Below are 16064 nucleotides of genomic sequence, written 5' to 3' on the forward strand. Positions count from 1 at the left end.
TTAACATTTTTGTAAGCCTTCAAAATATAATATCTCCCTAGGAATTGTTCTGGTCTTTCTCCTTCAAAAGAAAGTCAGAGGTAGTACAAGCCAACAAGGTCAGTTACACCTTTGGGAGAAATCTGCTGGGACATCAGGCAGAGGTAAACGAGCCAAGACTGGGAGAGAAGCCACAGCAGGCCCAGTGTGTGCACAGGCTGTGGAGAGAATGCTCATATGACAAGGGACTTTGCAGAAAAGCTATTTCTGTCAGAGCTGCTATACCCACTGGTCCAAAGGTGAGCTCAAGCACTCTGATTTCCCAGTAAAAATGAAGCAGAGGCATAACCTTTGGGGAGAGAAGACAGAAGCAGAGGCAATGACTGCCCTGGGGTAAAGAGAGAGACAAGGTAAGTCATGGACAAGGTGGTATGTTTAAGCAGACAGATATCACGAAATGTCAAAAATGTTGTCACCGCCACTGAAATCATTAAGTGAAGTTTGGTATCCATTTACTGTCACCATTTACTTCCCAACTACTGTATTACACTGATATAAGATACCATTGTTTTTAAGATGCATCCCAATTTCAGAAGTGTCAAAATGAGAATAAGAGTGAGTCTTAGAATTGATGATACACAGTAGTTCCTTCCCTGGTCTGAAATGGCTCATACGCCACAGAGAAGAATCTTCAGAGTCTGTCTGTTCTCAATCATTTCCCAAAACTATCCCTCAAGTCTTGGATACCACAGGGTCTGAAATGAGGACCAAACCAGAAGCATTATTAATAGCAAGAACTCAGCATGGGTTGCTACTCTAACAAGTATTTACACCTGTCTAGTCTGAACTTTCTGAGACAGAATTTCCCGAACAAAGCCACCTCCTCAGAGAGACTCAGGACTTCCTCAGGCAGCATGTCAGTCCCAGGCACTTCATATTGGTGAGATCCGATTTGAACCACAGAGGGCCAGGGAGGGGACCTCTCCTTGTTCAGGCAGGACATTTGTTTTGGCTAATCCCCCTCTCCCCTCCACCCAAGCATGCCCTCTCAGAAGTTCTTCCAAAGACACCAAAAGCTTGGAAAGATAAATTCCTCAAAAGGCAGTGGATTTAAAAAATGTTTAAACCTTAAGTTTTCAAGGAAAGTGTCAGCCACACTGTCTCTCCCATACTGCCTTCCTAAATCTTTAGCAACATCAAAAATAAAACACAGCAGAGTCCCAAATATTTTGCCTTCCAAAAGAACTTCATTAGGTAGAGACAGTTTTTACCTTTGACTGTTCCTCATCTATTGAAGATTCTTCCGATGCATGGGGAGTATTACTCAAAGAGCTGCTTCTCTGGTCATCAGCTGTCCCTTCGGAAGGGGCTACTTCTACCACTGAGAGTCGACCGCTCTCACTCCTTCCTCCACCCAGTTCTTCCATCCTTGAGTGGGAAAAAGACCGGGCCCGGGTTTCTTGGGAAAGCTCTACAAACTTTTCTAGGGCGCTAAAAAAATCAATGCGATCTGTACTGAAATCTGAGACTTCAGCCTGGCAACTGGGTTGGGGGCTTGGTGATTCAGGATCAGGGGACATGGGGAGGTCTTTCAGGCGAGATGTTAATTCTTCCAGAGGCAGTAAGTGGACGTTCACATCTGCTTTCAGGGCATCTGTCTCCAAATCTTCCACTGTTAAGTCTGGGAACTTGCTGGCAATTTCTGGGGCCTGTCCAGGTTGGATTAAGGCTTTGGATGCATGGCAGTTGTCAAGAGGGAATTTTGATTCATTGAGACAACACCCTGATGAGCATCCATTGATGTCATTTAGGTTTAATTCATCTTCAATCTGTCCAGCATGAAATTCCCTAGAAGTAAACTCCAAGCAGATCATTCTTTCTTTGGTACGCAGGCCCTTCTGATTTTCATCTTGTGGGACGACATGTTCCACAAAGACAGGAGGTATGGGTGGGTGGTTCTCCAGGGTCTTCACCTCGGCAATCTGGTCTGCTGAGGTGGTGATCTCCTTCTTGTTGAGCTCTAGCCCTGGTTTGCAGATGGGTTCGTGGTGGTCTGAGAGGTCGCTGTCTGAATGAGATCTCCAGAGCTTGTTATGGCGCTGTTTGCTGTGGAGGACACACAAAGGAAATGCCTTACTCTGGTCTATGAAATCAGTCAACACCGTCCCAGAAAACCGCTCCCAGATAAATGTAAATCTTAACCTGCAAAATGCTTTGTTAATACCCAATGGAAGAAGTAGGTAATAAACATTTGTAAAGATGCTCAATTTAACTAATAGCAAAAAAACAAAAACAAAGCAAAATGACAACAATAAAAACAAATATGAGATCTGATTTTTCTACCTATCAGACTGACAAGAGCTTAAAATGGTTGCTAGCGGCTAGTATTGATGATGGCATGGCCAAACATGTCCTCTCATATGTAGTTGGCAGGAATGTGAATTGTAGAAATTTTTTCTTTTTTAATTATTTTATTCATTTATTTGAGAGAGAGATAGTGAGAGATAGAGCACAAGGAGGGGAGAGAGGGAGAAGCAGGCTCCCCACTGAGCAGTGAGCCCAACCTGGGGCTGGATCCCAGGACCCTGGGATCATGACCTGAGCCGAAGGCAAACGCTTAACTGACTGAGCCACCCAGGCGCCCCTGTAGTGGTAGAAATTATCAGAGTGAAATCTGACAACAGCTCTCGAAATTTAACACTTTAACAAACAATTCTAGAGAAATACTATAAGTACACAAAGATATAGATATAAGGATGTTTACTATGTAATACAGTGGTACTAAAGGATCAGACACCAAAAAAAAAAAAAAAAGGATCTATTTAAATTACAGGCCATATACTACATGCCATGCATGAAGCTATTAAAAACAAGCATTTTAGTGGAGTGTTGTCCAAGGTATACTATTAAGTGAAAAAGCATGATGACCACATCTGGAATGGTCAGTTTCCATGTTACAATAATAACTACAGGAAAACACCTGGAGGAACATCATCAAACAGGTAACAGGGGTCCCTTCAAGAAAGGCAGAATACTTTCGGGGAGGGCGTTACTTCCTATACTCTATATTTCTATAAGTTTTAAAATTTAAAAATAATGAGCATATTTAACATTAATAACCGGGGGGGGGGGGAAACTAAAACAAAACAGCATCTAGGCAATACAAAGAGAAATACTCTATTGGAGCCCATTACCAGTTCTTACACTTGGGATAAAGAGCTGATACAGGATTAATCACTGAAGTAGAAATGTGAGAAGGGTGGTAATCTTTCTTGAATTAGAAAGCAAAGATGAGGCTGGTAAATCCACAGAAAAAGGTTGGTATGGAATGGAGGAGGATATGCCTAAAGCATAGGGTCATTTCATAAGGATCTCTGGATAAAGACCATCAAGCTAAGGGGACACCTGGAAAAGCAGGGGGCCCAAAGAAGATCACACACACATAACCATCCTTTGGCTTATTTAATGCACGGAAGTTCTTCTTCTTCTTTTTTTAAATTTTATTTATTTATTTGAGAGAGAGAGACAGTGAGCAAGAGAGAGAGTACATGAGCAGAGGCAAAGGAAGAGAGGAATCAGACTCCTCCGCTGAGCAGGGAGCCTGATGTGGGGCTTGATCCCAGGACCCAAGAATCATGACCTGAGCCGAAGGCAGACACTCAACCAACTGAGCCACCCAGGCACCCCTGGAGAGAAGTTCTGATGGGATGAAATTTCATTTCAAACCATACTAACAAGGGAGCACAGTTGCCAAAGCCCTAGCCGAAAAGAAAAAGGTGGCCCTGTGGCTGGTCAGGATCACCTGCCCAGGAAACAGGTCCCTAGATGTGGCATGTAGGGGTGTGGTTTCCATGACTTACAAGTTGATGAAGAGTTACCTAACTGCAGAGTGTAATGGGAAATAGCCCCAAACAATTTACCGCGGGCTCAGGGCCACGCCTGCCTGTGAATCTCTGCCGAGTCATGCGCCTGCACTAATGTGAACCCCTGTTTGTTCTCAACTCTGCACCTGCTCTCAGCTCCCCCCATCTGTCTGCTGCTTGGGTGGGGCTCTCTCTGACTCAGGCCTGCACAGCAGAAGGGTGCTTTTCCTGGTAGGGAACAGGTCATTCTGTTTATGAAGACAAGCTATAATCAATAGCTGGGAGGAAGGTAGGGTTTTTACCCTTTCCAAGCTGCATGACCTCCAGCCACCCCTAGGAGGAGACAACATATCACACATCCCAAACAAGTGAGTGGCTGTGGGGAGGGGCAAACTTAATGGTTGGAGAGGTGGGGCCTGAACTGTACACAGTGATCCATCCATGAATGCCCTGTGCTTCCCTTTAAAGTTTCTTTCATATCTAGATACTCTTGTTTCCTGACCTACATATGGCTGTGTTCTCCAGTTTCTATCCCTCAGCTATCACGAGGATGTTCAAACCTGTACCAATTCCTCTTAGCCACCATGGCAGGACAATTCCTGTTGATACAAATGACTGGGAAGACATCTATCTCAGGGAGTAGCTGTTCTCACCTTTCTAAGAATATAAAAGAACAGCTTATCTTACCAGTCAACAGGCAAATGGGATTTTTCACGATCCCAAGAACCTTCCAAAGTATGATTTTTTAAAACTGCCTGCAAATCACTAATCAATCAGGAGGGAATGAGACTGAAATTATGCCAATAGGTACCAACAATGTATGTTTCAGAGGAAGTGGCTGACATTACAGCTGCTTTGCCCAGCAGGGATTTCCTTCTCTTCCTGGGGGAGATAATCATCAGAAAATATTAGGTCAGGGGTCTGGAATTAAACTGACACCTACTTGTAAAGGAGAAAGAAAAATCCCAATCCAAAGATAGGTCTGATTCTGCTGGCTTTTTCATTTTTGCAGTAGGACCTGCAGTGGTTGAGAGTGGTAGACAGCTCTTTGATAGAATCAAGATACTCATCAGCATGGCCTTTGAAGCACTACTATGCCAGGTACCCCTTGCTGCTCCCTCCCTTCCTCCTCCCACCTCAGAGGTTTTAGTAAACTCTGTCCTGAATTTTGTGCTTATCATCCTCTTTCTTTATAATGTCATCATGCTTTGTTCTCAATATACTGCTTCGTTTTACATGTTGTGAACTTATATAAATGAAGTCATACTCTTTGTATATATTCTTCCACAGCTGCCTTTTGCCTACACTGTTTTTAAGATTCATCAACGTGTGCAGCTGTAATTTCAGAGAGTGTGATGAATATACCACAGTTTATTTACCCGTCCTGTTGATGGACAGGTTGGCTACTCTGAACAGCACTGCCATGGACACTCTTGCACTCGGTGCATACTTTGGTTTCTAAAAGACGTTCTATACAGGAGCGGAAGCGGGGGTCACAGGGTATACGTACACCGTCAGTTTTACTCAGTGACACCAAACTGTCTTCCAGTGCAGCTTTTTCCCAAGTCAGTTTATTCTGATGCTCTATCACTAGTAGGGACAGATGTAAGACACTGGATCATACTTATTATTTTAAACTGTTAATGTTTAAATTCAACTGACTTCCTCCACCTATTTCAGGTAGGCATCAAGTAAACAAGTTGCCAAAGAGAATTTCAGAGTTGGTTTATGGCCTGGATGACGCAAAGAAGTCTCAGGTTCTTTTCTCCCTCGAGTGATCTCAGACCTATATTTGGCCTTTTACTTCATAAATGAACAATAAGGAAATCTAAGTGACAGGATACACATGATATCCCATTCTCTTGCCTCCAATTTGCTTTCTTTCTTCTTGTTACATGTTTGGTAAAGCACCAACTTTGAGAAAGTTACTGGGAGGAAAGTACTGGTAAAAATGGAGTATCATTTATAGTAAAATTAGACTGTCTGTGGTTACCTCTTAGGACATTAGGCAGCCTGTAGAAAGGAGAAGAAAGAAAAAGCAACAATTGAGCATATTCTATGTGTTGTCCGTGGTCCCTAAATGCTTTAAAATTATTTCACTGAAAAGCTATTAAGAAAATCCTTTAAATCTCAATTCGGATGTGGGTTCATTCTCAGGTTCCCTCCTGCTGGCTGACCACTGTGCACCAGCTAACTAGACTTCAATGTCTCCCCACCAGCAAAGCAGGGGAGTGTGACAGACACCTCGGCCTCCTCTGGCCCTGGTGACAGGGGTGTTCAAAGAATCAAAACTGACATCTATGAAGACATGTGGCACGAACTCTCCCTGGCTACCACCCAATGTTTCTTCTCTGCCCCTTTACACTGGAACTTAATATCACAGACACATGGTCCAGCCTGCAAATGCCTGAAATATGAACTTGTCTAATGGAACAAAAATCTGCCAGATACCTACATGATCAGAGTACAGAATAACAAACACGCCTGTTGGCAGTTTAATGGAGGGTTTCAACACACACACACACACACACACACACACACACACACACACACCCTCTTCCTGTCTTACTCCCATCCCCCAGCTATAAAAACATAAAAAATAAAATTAGATATGAACAGTATCAATGGCTTTATGATATCCTCCCTTTTAGGTCCAAAGGATTATATTAAATATTAGCCCTCCCCGGGCTCTTAAAGAAATACTGAACTATGCAAAAAGTCCCTTGCATTTCAGATAGGTGGTCACTGTTTGGCCCATAAGAGACTGTAACCAGGGGTGCCTGGGTGGCTCAGTTGGTTGGGCGTCTGCCTCCGGCTCAGGCCATGATCCTGGGATCCTGGGATCGAGTCCCACATCTGGCTCCTTGCTAAGCAGGGAGCCTGCTTCTCCCTCTGCCTGTCGCTCCCCCTGCTGTGCTCTCTCTCTCTCTGACAAATAAATAAAATCTTAAAAAAAAAAAGGGACTGTAACCAATTCATAAATCACTTACAGAGTCCTGGTCTCACTTTGGTAAACTCCTCTTCTACCAAGACATCAAAGCACCAATCTAATACCCTCAAACAGAGGGATGACACCTCAAGTTAAGTACCCAGTGCCACTCTAGACAACCATGGGGGCTAAAGAATGCTAGGATCAGGGCTCTATCTTTTTGGGAAAACCACCACATGCTTCCTGGAAGAAGATGTGGAATACAAGCTTTAAGTACTTTCACAGGAAATGGATTTCTCTGCAAACAGAGTGAGTGGGATTTTTCTAAGGACTTTCTTCTCCTGGTTACCTAAGCTGTAGAGCTTCAGACAGTTCCTGGAGTCTGGGGCTTCTGTTTTTGCTCTTCTAAGCAGGCAGACCTTGGTGTAGCACTCTAGGGCTGGGCAAGAATCTGCTGGGCCCAATTCACTTGGCAACTAGCTTGGCAATAGCCTACAAGTGCTGTTTCTTAAAAAAAAAAATCAGAGATTGCAGACCCTAATGATTGTATACCCAGCAGGCACTCCTACTCTTTTTCCTAACTGGCAGAGGCTTGATTTGGTTTGGGTTTTCAGTGTTTCATTAGAGCCCTGGCAGGAGATAGTCTGGAGGGAGGAGCGTAAAGGCAGGCCACTTACTCCCCTAGCTTTCTCCCCATAGGGTCACTTCGGGCTCGCTGTGTCCCTTGACTGAAGGTTATTTCTCCTATCTGAAGGTGTCTCTTTATCCAGGAGTCTCCTTCCAGGTTCTAGTAACTGCTCCCTCCCCTCTTTGGGCCTCACAGCTATAACCGAACAGCTCTGCTGATGTAAGTCCCTTGATTCTACTACAATCCCATATCTTCGTAAAAAGTCGCTTTATAAAACTCTCCTCAAATAATCCTAATCCGAGTATGCTGTTTCTTGTTGAGATGCCGACTGATGGAGGTATTCTATTACTTGCAGGTGAAAGCAGCCTAAGTGATACCCCAAGCACTAGAGTCTAGTTCTTAAAATCCAGGAAACATCACAGTACAGGAAATTCCAGGAACACTTTCTATTCTAGTTTCTAATGGAGTTAGTGTGCCTGTGGGTGGTGGAAGGCAGTGGCTGGAGGAAGGAGGAGGGATAAAAATGGTACACGCATGTATGTGTTTCTGGCTAGCCTTGGAGAAACAAGATGATGAGAACCACATCAGAATAACCCTTACCAGTATATAGTGTGCATTGTTTTTCAAGGTTTTATTTTTAAGTAATCTCTACCCCCATCGTGGGGCTTGAACTCACAACCCTGAGGATCAAGAGGCACATACAGGCTCCTCTGACTGAGCCAGCCAGGCGCCCTTGTAGTATACATTTTATACACCTTTTTATTTACAATAACCTTACGACATATGGTTCTTTAAAAATTTTCTTTTATTTAGGGGCGCCTGGGTGGCTCAGTCGTTAAGCGTCTGCCTTCGGCTCAGGTCATGATCCCTGAGTCCTAGGATCGAGCCCCGCATCAGGCTCCCTGCTCAGCGGGAAGCCTGCTAGCCTGCTTCTCGAACCTCTCCCACTCCCCCTCCTTGTGTTGCCTCTCTCGCTGTGTCTCTGTCAAATAAATAAAAATCTAAAAAAAAAATTTTTTTTAAACTTAAATTCAACTTAGTTAACATATAGTGTACTATTAGTTTCAGTGTGACATAGAGCTCTTAACTTTCATATTACAGATGGGGTCAGGTGAGGATTGGAACTGTGAAGTAACTCCTCAAAGTTGCAGCAAGAGGATGAACCAAAGATGGAAACCAGATCTACTGACTCAAATTCCGTGGTTTTCTCATTCCCCAGGCTTGCTCCTCCCTCCACGAATCGAGCCCAGGAAGGCAGGATAGAACCGAAAGGGAAAGGAAAAGGCAGTGTGATTTGTGGGTTATGCTGCCCTTCTTATCCACATCTAAGATTTTTCTTAAGTTCCTTTAACATCTAAGAAAAACCACATACTCTAAAAAAACCCAACCCAACAGCTTGCAGTAGCCTGAGATTCCAGAATAAATACTGAAATTGGCAGGACACATAGTATCCTTGCTCTCAACAGGTCACGTGAGGACACTGCCTAACATCCGTCATGTGTGTGTCTGGGAACATACAATATTTATGTCTCATCCAACCCTCAGATGCCTCTTTCTTGCGCCAAAAAGAACCGCTGTGTCCTACCTTCTGATCTAATCTAAAAATGTCATCAAAATCTGGCCCCAAAGACCTCTAAACTCCTTTTAAGTGGAGGAGACTTGAGTATCCTCCCTGCCTCCTAAAAGAATGGCTCAGATGAAGTCATGCCAAATACTGAGTAAACGGGAGGGGTTTTTTTTTTACTGGAAACCATAATGCTATGCTGTGGCTGCATTTTCACAAGACTTCAGGGGTGGGAGGGTGGTCCCTCTGCATGGATAGGCTGGAAGGCTATTTAACATTTTGTTCAGGGGAAACACAGCCCAGATTCAAGAGTCAAGACCAAGTCATGAGACTCACTGGAGTCAGACTCTGGCACCAGCCCCAGCTGCTTCTAGGCAGCTGTGCCTTCATCTGAACAAAACCACCTAGAACATGCACACATGAAAAAATCAAAGCAAAATCCAGCATTCCACAGAACTTCAGCATGTGGCATCCCAGGAAACTGACCCTTAAACCCAGTTTAACATGCGCATCTCTTTCCTTGAGAGCAGCTGAAAGTGGCTTTCACCACTAATGAGGTAAAATAATAAATAGTTATTTTATAACCAATTACCAAATTATTGCTGAAAAGAGTAGGTCTCATTGATACAGGAAGATGTTCAAGATCTAGTACTGGGTAGGCAGAGAGACAAATACTGAACGGTATCACTTACATGTGTTATCTAAAAAAGCCGAAATAGAGAATAAAGTGGTAGTTACTAGGGGATGGAGGATGGGGGAAATGGGGAGATGTTGGTCAAAGGCTATAAACTTCTAGTTAGAAGATTAATAAGTTCTGGGGATCTAATGTAAGATGGAGATTATAGTTCATAATACTGTATCATATACTTCTGAATGTTGCTAAGAGAGATACTAAATATTTCCACCACGAAAAACAAACAGTATGTGAAGGAATGGAGGGGTTAGCTAATGCTGTGGTGATAATCAGTTTGCAATATATAAATGCATCAAATCAACACACTGGACACCTTAAATTTACACAATGTTATACATCAATTCTATTTTGATAAAGCTGGGGGGGAGGATGGTTAAGTGAGGGCTAACTGCACTGTAACTGTTCAATATACATTGCTACCGTTTAACAAAGAAAAAGAAAGGAAGACCAGTTATTGGGTGAAGACGTAGGCTGAAGAATAGCTTTTCTGAGAAAATATCCATCAATATATGTGGTAAAAGTCACACCTGGAGAAACATGCAAGATAAGTCAATTGCTGTCTGTGGGTACTGTATTTATAAATGCTTTTTCTGTGTTTTCTACATCTCTGCAAAGCATACACACACACACACACACACACACACACACACACATACATATATACACACACACATACAGATTAAAAGATTTTTAAAAGGAAAAGAAGAGAATTATTTCTGGGAAGTGCCTTCATACCCCAAATCTGATTTGTCACATGACCAAAATTTTCGAGAAGGCTCAATGAAACCAAGCACTGATAAACAATGATGCCGAAAACAGCACCACATACTTTAAAAAATTTTTTGTTCTTTTAAAGAATGGGCCAAAAAAATTTCTAAGAACTTCATCAATGCTTAGCATTACTTTGGGAGCAATAAGTATCCATTTTGATAAGGCAGCTGTATCTGGCCTTAGAATATGTTGAGAAATGTTTATGATAATCAGGACCTCCTTGAGAATTAAATTAAGAGAACAGTATTTCCACCTTTTAGTTTAAACGCCTGATCTTCCATACTATTCTTAAATGCTCGTACTTATTTTTTAAAAACTAGATTGACAGAGGTTTCAATTTTCAAAATGTATCACACATCCAAATTAGGCTGAGAACTAACTGCAGGGAAGGACATTTTATCTTGCCCCGGGGAGCATAACAGAGGGAAAATCTGAGAAAGTCACTGAAGGACTCACCTTGCCAGCAAGATCCCCTGGTACTCTTCCAGTTGTCTCATGAAGCTGGGGTTGGGCTTGGTCACTGTTCTCCTTTCCTTCACGTAGTCATAGGCCCGGTCCAGATTCCAGCCATACTCCTTCATTGCATAGGCAATCACAGTGGAGGCTGAGCGACTCACCCCCATTTTGCAGTGCACAAGGCACTTAGATCCATGTTTCCTACGTTGGGGGATTGAGGTAAAGAGAAAAACACAATAGTGAGTACATTTTATTTTATTTTTTTTTATTTTTTATTTTTTTTTAATAATGATTTTTTATTATATTATGTTAGTCACCATACAGTACATCCCCGGTTTTCGATGTAAGGCTCGATGATTCATTAGTTGCGTATAACACCCAGTGCACCATGAAATACGTGCCCTCCTTACTACCCATCACCGGTCTATCCCATTCCCCCACCCCCTCCGCTCTGAGGCCCTCAGTTTGTTTCTCATAGTCCATAGTCTCTCATGTTTCATTCCCCCTTCTGATTACCCCCCCTTTCTTTATCCCTTTCTTCCCCTACTGATCATTCTAGTTCTTATGTTCCATAGATGAGAGAAATCATATGATAGTTGTCTTTCTCTGCTTGACTTATTTCACTTAGCATTATCTCCTCCAGTGCCGTCCATGTTGTAGCAAATGTTGAGAACTCGTTCTTTCTGATTGCTGAGTAATATTCCATTGTATATATGGACCACAACTTCTTAATCCAGTCATCTGTTGAAGGGCATCCCGGCTCCTTCCACGATTTAGCTATTGTGGACATTGCTGCTATGAACATTGGGGTGCATATGGCCCTTCTCTTCACTACGTCTGTATCTTTGGGGTAAACACCCAGTAGTACAATGGCTGGATCATAGGGTAGCTCAATTTTTAACTTTTTAAGGGACCTCCACACTGTTTTCCAGAGTGGCTGTACCAACTTGCATTCCCACCAACAATGTAGGAGGGATCCCCTTTCTCCACATCCTCTCCAACAATTGTTGTTTCTTGCCTTGTCTATTTTTGCCATTCTAACTGGCGTAAGGTGGTATCTCAGTGTGGTTTTGATTTGAATTTCCTTGATGGCTAATGATTTTGAACATTTTTTCATGTGTCTGTTAGCCATTTGTATGTCTTCATTGGAAAAATGTCTGTTCATATCTTCTGCCCATTTTTTGATTTGTTTATTTGTTTCTCGTGTATTGAGTTTGAGAAGTTCTTTGTAGATCTTGGATACCAGTCCTTTATCTGTAGTGTCATTTGCAAATATATTCTCCCATTCCGTGGGCTGCCTCTTAGTTTTTCTGACTGTTTCCTTGGCTGTGCAGAAACTTTTAATCTTGATGAAGTCCCATAAATTCATTTTATCTTTTGTTTCTCTTGCCTTTGGGGATGTAATTAGTGAGTACATTTTAAAAGCTAGGTTCGAAATGTTTCCAAGTCTCCTGTCACCCTTCCATTTTCTTTCAATCCATCCCACTTCAGTGTACTTGTATACATCTATAGTCAAATGTGGAGGGAGGTAGGCAATTCTAGTGTACTCAAACAATATTCAGTGTTAATATTAATCCTTTTAAATTCATTCAGCGAATATTTACCAGGCAATCACTGTATGTAAGACAACGTGCAAACTACTGGGAGGCAAAGAAAAGTAAATCTTCCCTAAATGGTAGGGTTCAATGGGGGAAAGAGATAATTAAAACGCAAAATGGAAATTACAATGAGTGTGAAGGGAGAATTTTCAATTTAGAGACTGGGCCCATTTTGCCTGTCTGGAGGCCAGTACCCTCGCAGTCCCAGGGGCATGTTTCAAGGCTGGCACACTCTTGAGTCACAAGTGTGACAGTGATTCATCTAACTTATCCAAATGTTCTGAGTTGCTTCCAGTTCAAGTTCCAGTAAGGGTTCTGTCCCTGGAGGAAAGTACCAACCAAATGAAACTAACCCTCCTCTTTACTCAGATGTAGCCCTAGATATCACTTTTCACAACACCACCACCATGTTCTGTCTAGGGACTGGCTAGACAATCCGTGGAGCTGGATGGGACCATGTGATGCACCACATGGCTTTCTCAGTGTGGAGGGTGGAATGAAAAACTACCTGTTGTTGTTTTAATGGGGTGGAAAAAAGAGAAAGCAAAGTTACCATAAAGTGACTGTAAGAAACAAACAAAACCCTGTGGTCTCAAGATGCCAGAGCTCATTACTTCAGATACGAAGAGTACTCCACTATGCTATGCTAATTCTGCTAGTAACACAGTGTCTGGCACAGAGGAAGCCTGAAAATACTTACTAAATGTATGAACGAACTTATGGATCTGCTGTTACATCTGTCAGCTCTAAGTAGAAATATTTTAAAATCTGGAAAAAAGAATGGTTACTCTTTTCACTAGTGTACATGGGCTAAAAATATTTCCTATGTGGCTATTCCAATAAGTAAAAAAAAAATGTACATCAGCCTAGTAGGGGGAATCTACTCATTTACTCACTCACTGTATTACAGTAAACAAGCTTCCTTCCAGGGGCTTATAACTCTTCTGCTGGAGATAGACACGCATGAAAGAGTTAAGTACAATGCAAGGAAGGCATAAGGTTATGTGCCGGAATGATAGGGATTCAGAGAATGATCCGCCATAATCAAAACAGTCTCAAAAGGAAGGTAAGATTAACCTCCTACCCATCACTTAGATGCAAAATTCTGGAGTCCTTAGGTTGGTGCAGGCGTGTGTCTCCGTGAGCTTAGATGATCCCCAATGACTAGGACATTTTCATCTTGTTTACGGCACCACAGGCTTTCATTTAGATTACGTGCACAGTGACTCAGATGTGAGTTCAGACGTGTGCTCTGTATTTTCCCTTCAAGCTCTGACATCAAATTTCAGGGCTATACCCGCAGGCATGGAAGGTGCTCAAAGTCGGACAATTTTAAGAAAAATACAATCATGAAATCCACCCCCACGAAAGCATTTCTTCATTTTGAATGGGGCTTTTTCCCAGTGGATGGCTTCTAACTCACAAATTGAAGGATCTGAGGTCAGTTCAGAAAATCCAATTTCATTTTTCAGTTTCAGCCACACACCGCCCCCCACCACTTCTCCCCTCCCTGTGCTGGGTTGTCTAGACTAAGCCTGGTATTACTTTAGGAATCCCAAACCCACCCATCTGTAGGTCGAGTCTGGAATTCAGGGCTCCGATCAGGATGAAGCACGTGAGGTGCCTGGGGTGCCATTTAAGGAGGCGCTCACTCTCAGATGCTGACCTACACTCGCATGAGCCCCAGCAGGACTGCCTGCTCACGTGTACCCTGCATGCCTCACATATCTCACCTCAAGGCTGAAATTGGCCTTAGCTTTCACTGGGACTGGGGCCTCGCCTGAACTCTAGCCTCTTTGGCTGTGATTCTCACAGCTTGCCTAGTCTTTTCCAGTCTCCCTTCCTTAAGGACCTAGACTACTCCTAAATACTTGATGGACTCTGAAATAAGACATGATCTTAGGTTCAAGTCGTATCCTCAACACTTGTTACTTCTCTGAACCTCATCTCTATAGTCTGTCCCTATCTGTACAAAAGGATGACAGCATATGTCCCTCTGGGTTCTGGAAAATATTACGTGGGAGAATAAAGTGTAAAGTACCTGGCACATAGTAAGCATGCCATGAGTGGTATTATTGAGAACAATTTAATAACAGGCTTCAAGAATATAAAACACTTCCAGGTGCTAGCTAGAGACTGAAAGTATGGGCTCAAAGCTAGTGTAGGAGGATTCAGGGTAACTAAGAGGAAGAACTTCTTGACTATGGAGGTCCTGAAGAAAGATGTGGAATCATTGCTGAAGGGGGACTTTAAAAATGAAAACTGGTTCTCATCTGCCAGGGATGATTTGAATGTGGTCCCATCAAAGGGGAAGCGTGGCCAACATGATCATTTATGGTTCCTTCTATTGAAGGAATATATAGAATTGGCAAGGAAATCCCCAGGGACTTAAAAAAAGCAGTGCTGACATATTAATACTAATTAACACTAAACACTAAATTAATACTATTAGTTTCACTAAAAGGACCAATTAATTTAAAGATGACATCAACAGAATGGCCAGAGGAAAATTTCACTGTTTAGAGTATCATAAGAGTAAAGTAAAAGAATGAGAAAAGATTTCCAAAGCTCACTAAGTTTCCTTTCTGGTCTTTTCAGAAAGAAGGACTCAGTATCCCACACACCCGGAGTAATTCCTATTCTCTAACTTTCACAGGTCCCCTTTGGCGGCTTAGCGCCTTCTTCACAACGCCTTCCTTCTCTCACTCTTACTGCACTTGCAGCAGCTTCCGTTTGTGTTACCTCATCTTGTGCTCGATGGAAACAGTCAACATACTCTATATGGAAAACCCAAAAGAATCCACTCCCAAACTATTAAAAGTTATAGAGCAATTCAGTAACGTGGCGGGATACAAAATCAATGCTCAGAAATCAGTTGCATTTCTATACACGAATAACGAGACCGAAGAAAGAGAAATTAGGGAATCCATCCCATTTACAATAGCACCAAAAACCATACGTTACCTTGGAATTAACTTAACCAGAGACGTAAAGGATCTATATTCTAGAAACTATAAATCACTCTTGAAAGGCATTGAGGAAGACACAAAAAGATGGAAAAATATTCCATCCTCATGGATCAGAAGAATTAACATAGTTAAAATGTCCATGCTACCCAGAGCAATCTACACTTTCAATGCTATCCCGATCAAAATACCGAGGACATTTTTCAAAGAACTGGAACAAATAGTCCTTAAATTTGTATGGAACCAGAAAAGGCCCCGAATCACCAAGGAACTGTTGAAAAGGAAAAACAAAGCTGGGGGCATCACAATGCCGGATTTCGAGCTGTACTACAAAGCTGTGATCACAAAGACAGCATGGTACTGGCACAAAAACAGACACATAGACCAATGGAACAGAATAGAGAGCCCAGAAAAGGACCCTCAGCTCTTTGGGCAACTAATATTTGATAAAGCAGGAAAAAACATCCGGTGGGAAAAAGACAGTCTCTTCAGAGCCCACGGAATGGGAGAATATATTTGCAAATGACACTACAGATAAAGGACTGGTATCCAAGATCTACAAAGAACTTCTCAAACTCAATACACGAGAAACAAATAAGCAAATCAAAAAATGGGC

At 42.4% G+C, this 16064-nt stretch overlaps 1 protein-coding gene and 1 long non-coding RNA gene across 5 annotated transcripts in view; one reads left to right on the forward strand and one right to left on the reverse strand.

Annotated features, from left to right (window-relative positions):
* Nucleotides 1-16064, reverse strand: part of SSH2 (slingshot protein phosphatase 2) — a 241197-nt gene that overhangs the window by 8332 nt on the left and 216801 nt on the right. For all 4 annotated transcript variants that reach the window (XM_026517772.4, XM_026517768.4, XM_026517771.4 and 1 more), the window contains 2 exons: nucleotides 10885-11085; nucleotides 1251-2085 (listed from right to left, as the gene is read on the reverse strand). In XM_026517772.4, the coding sequence (XP_026373557.1) occupies nucleotides 1251-2085; nucleotides 10885-11085 (1036 nt within the window). The remainder of the gene's footprint in view (nucleotides 1-1250; nucleotides 2086-10884; nucleotides 11086-16064) is intronic.
* LOC123002024 (uncharacterized) lies at nucleotides 4001-10605 on the forward strand. Its single transcript, XR_006411503.3, has 3 exons — nucleotides 4001-4210; nucleotides 4855-4943; nucleotides 8501-10605. It is a non-coding gene; the product is annotated as an uncharacterized LOC123002024 (long non-coding RNA).

The sequence above is a fragment of the Ursus arctos genome, unplaced genomic scaffold (assembly GCF_023065955.2).
Source record: "Ursus arctos isolate Adak ecotype North America unplaced genomic scaffold, UrsArc2.0 scaffold_24, whole genome shotgun sequence".
NCBI lineage: Eukaryota > Metazoa > Chordata > Mammalia > Carnivora > Ursidae > Ursus > Ursus arctos.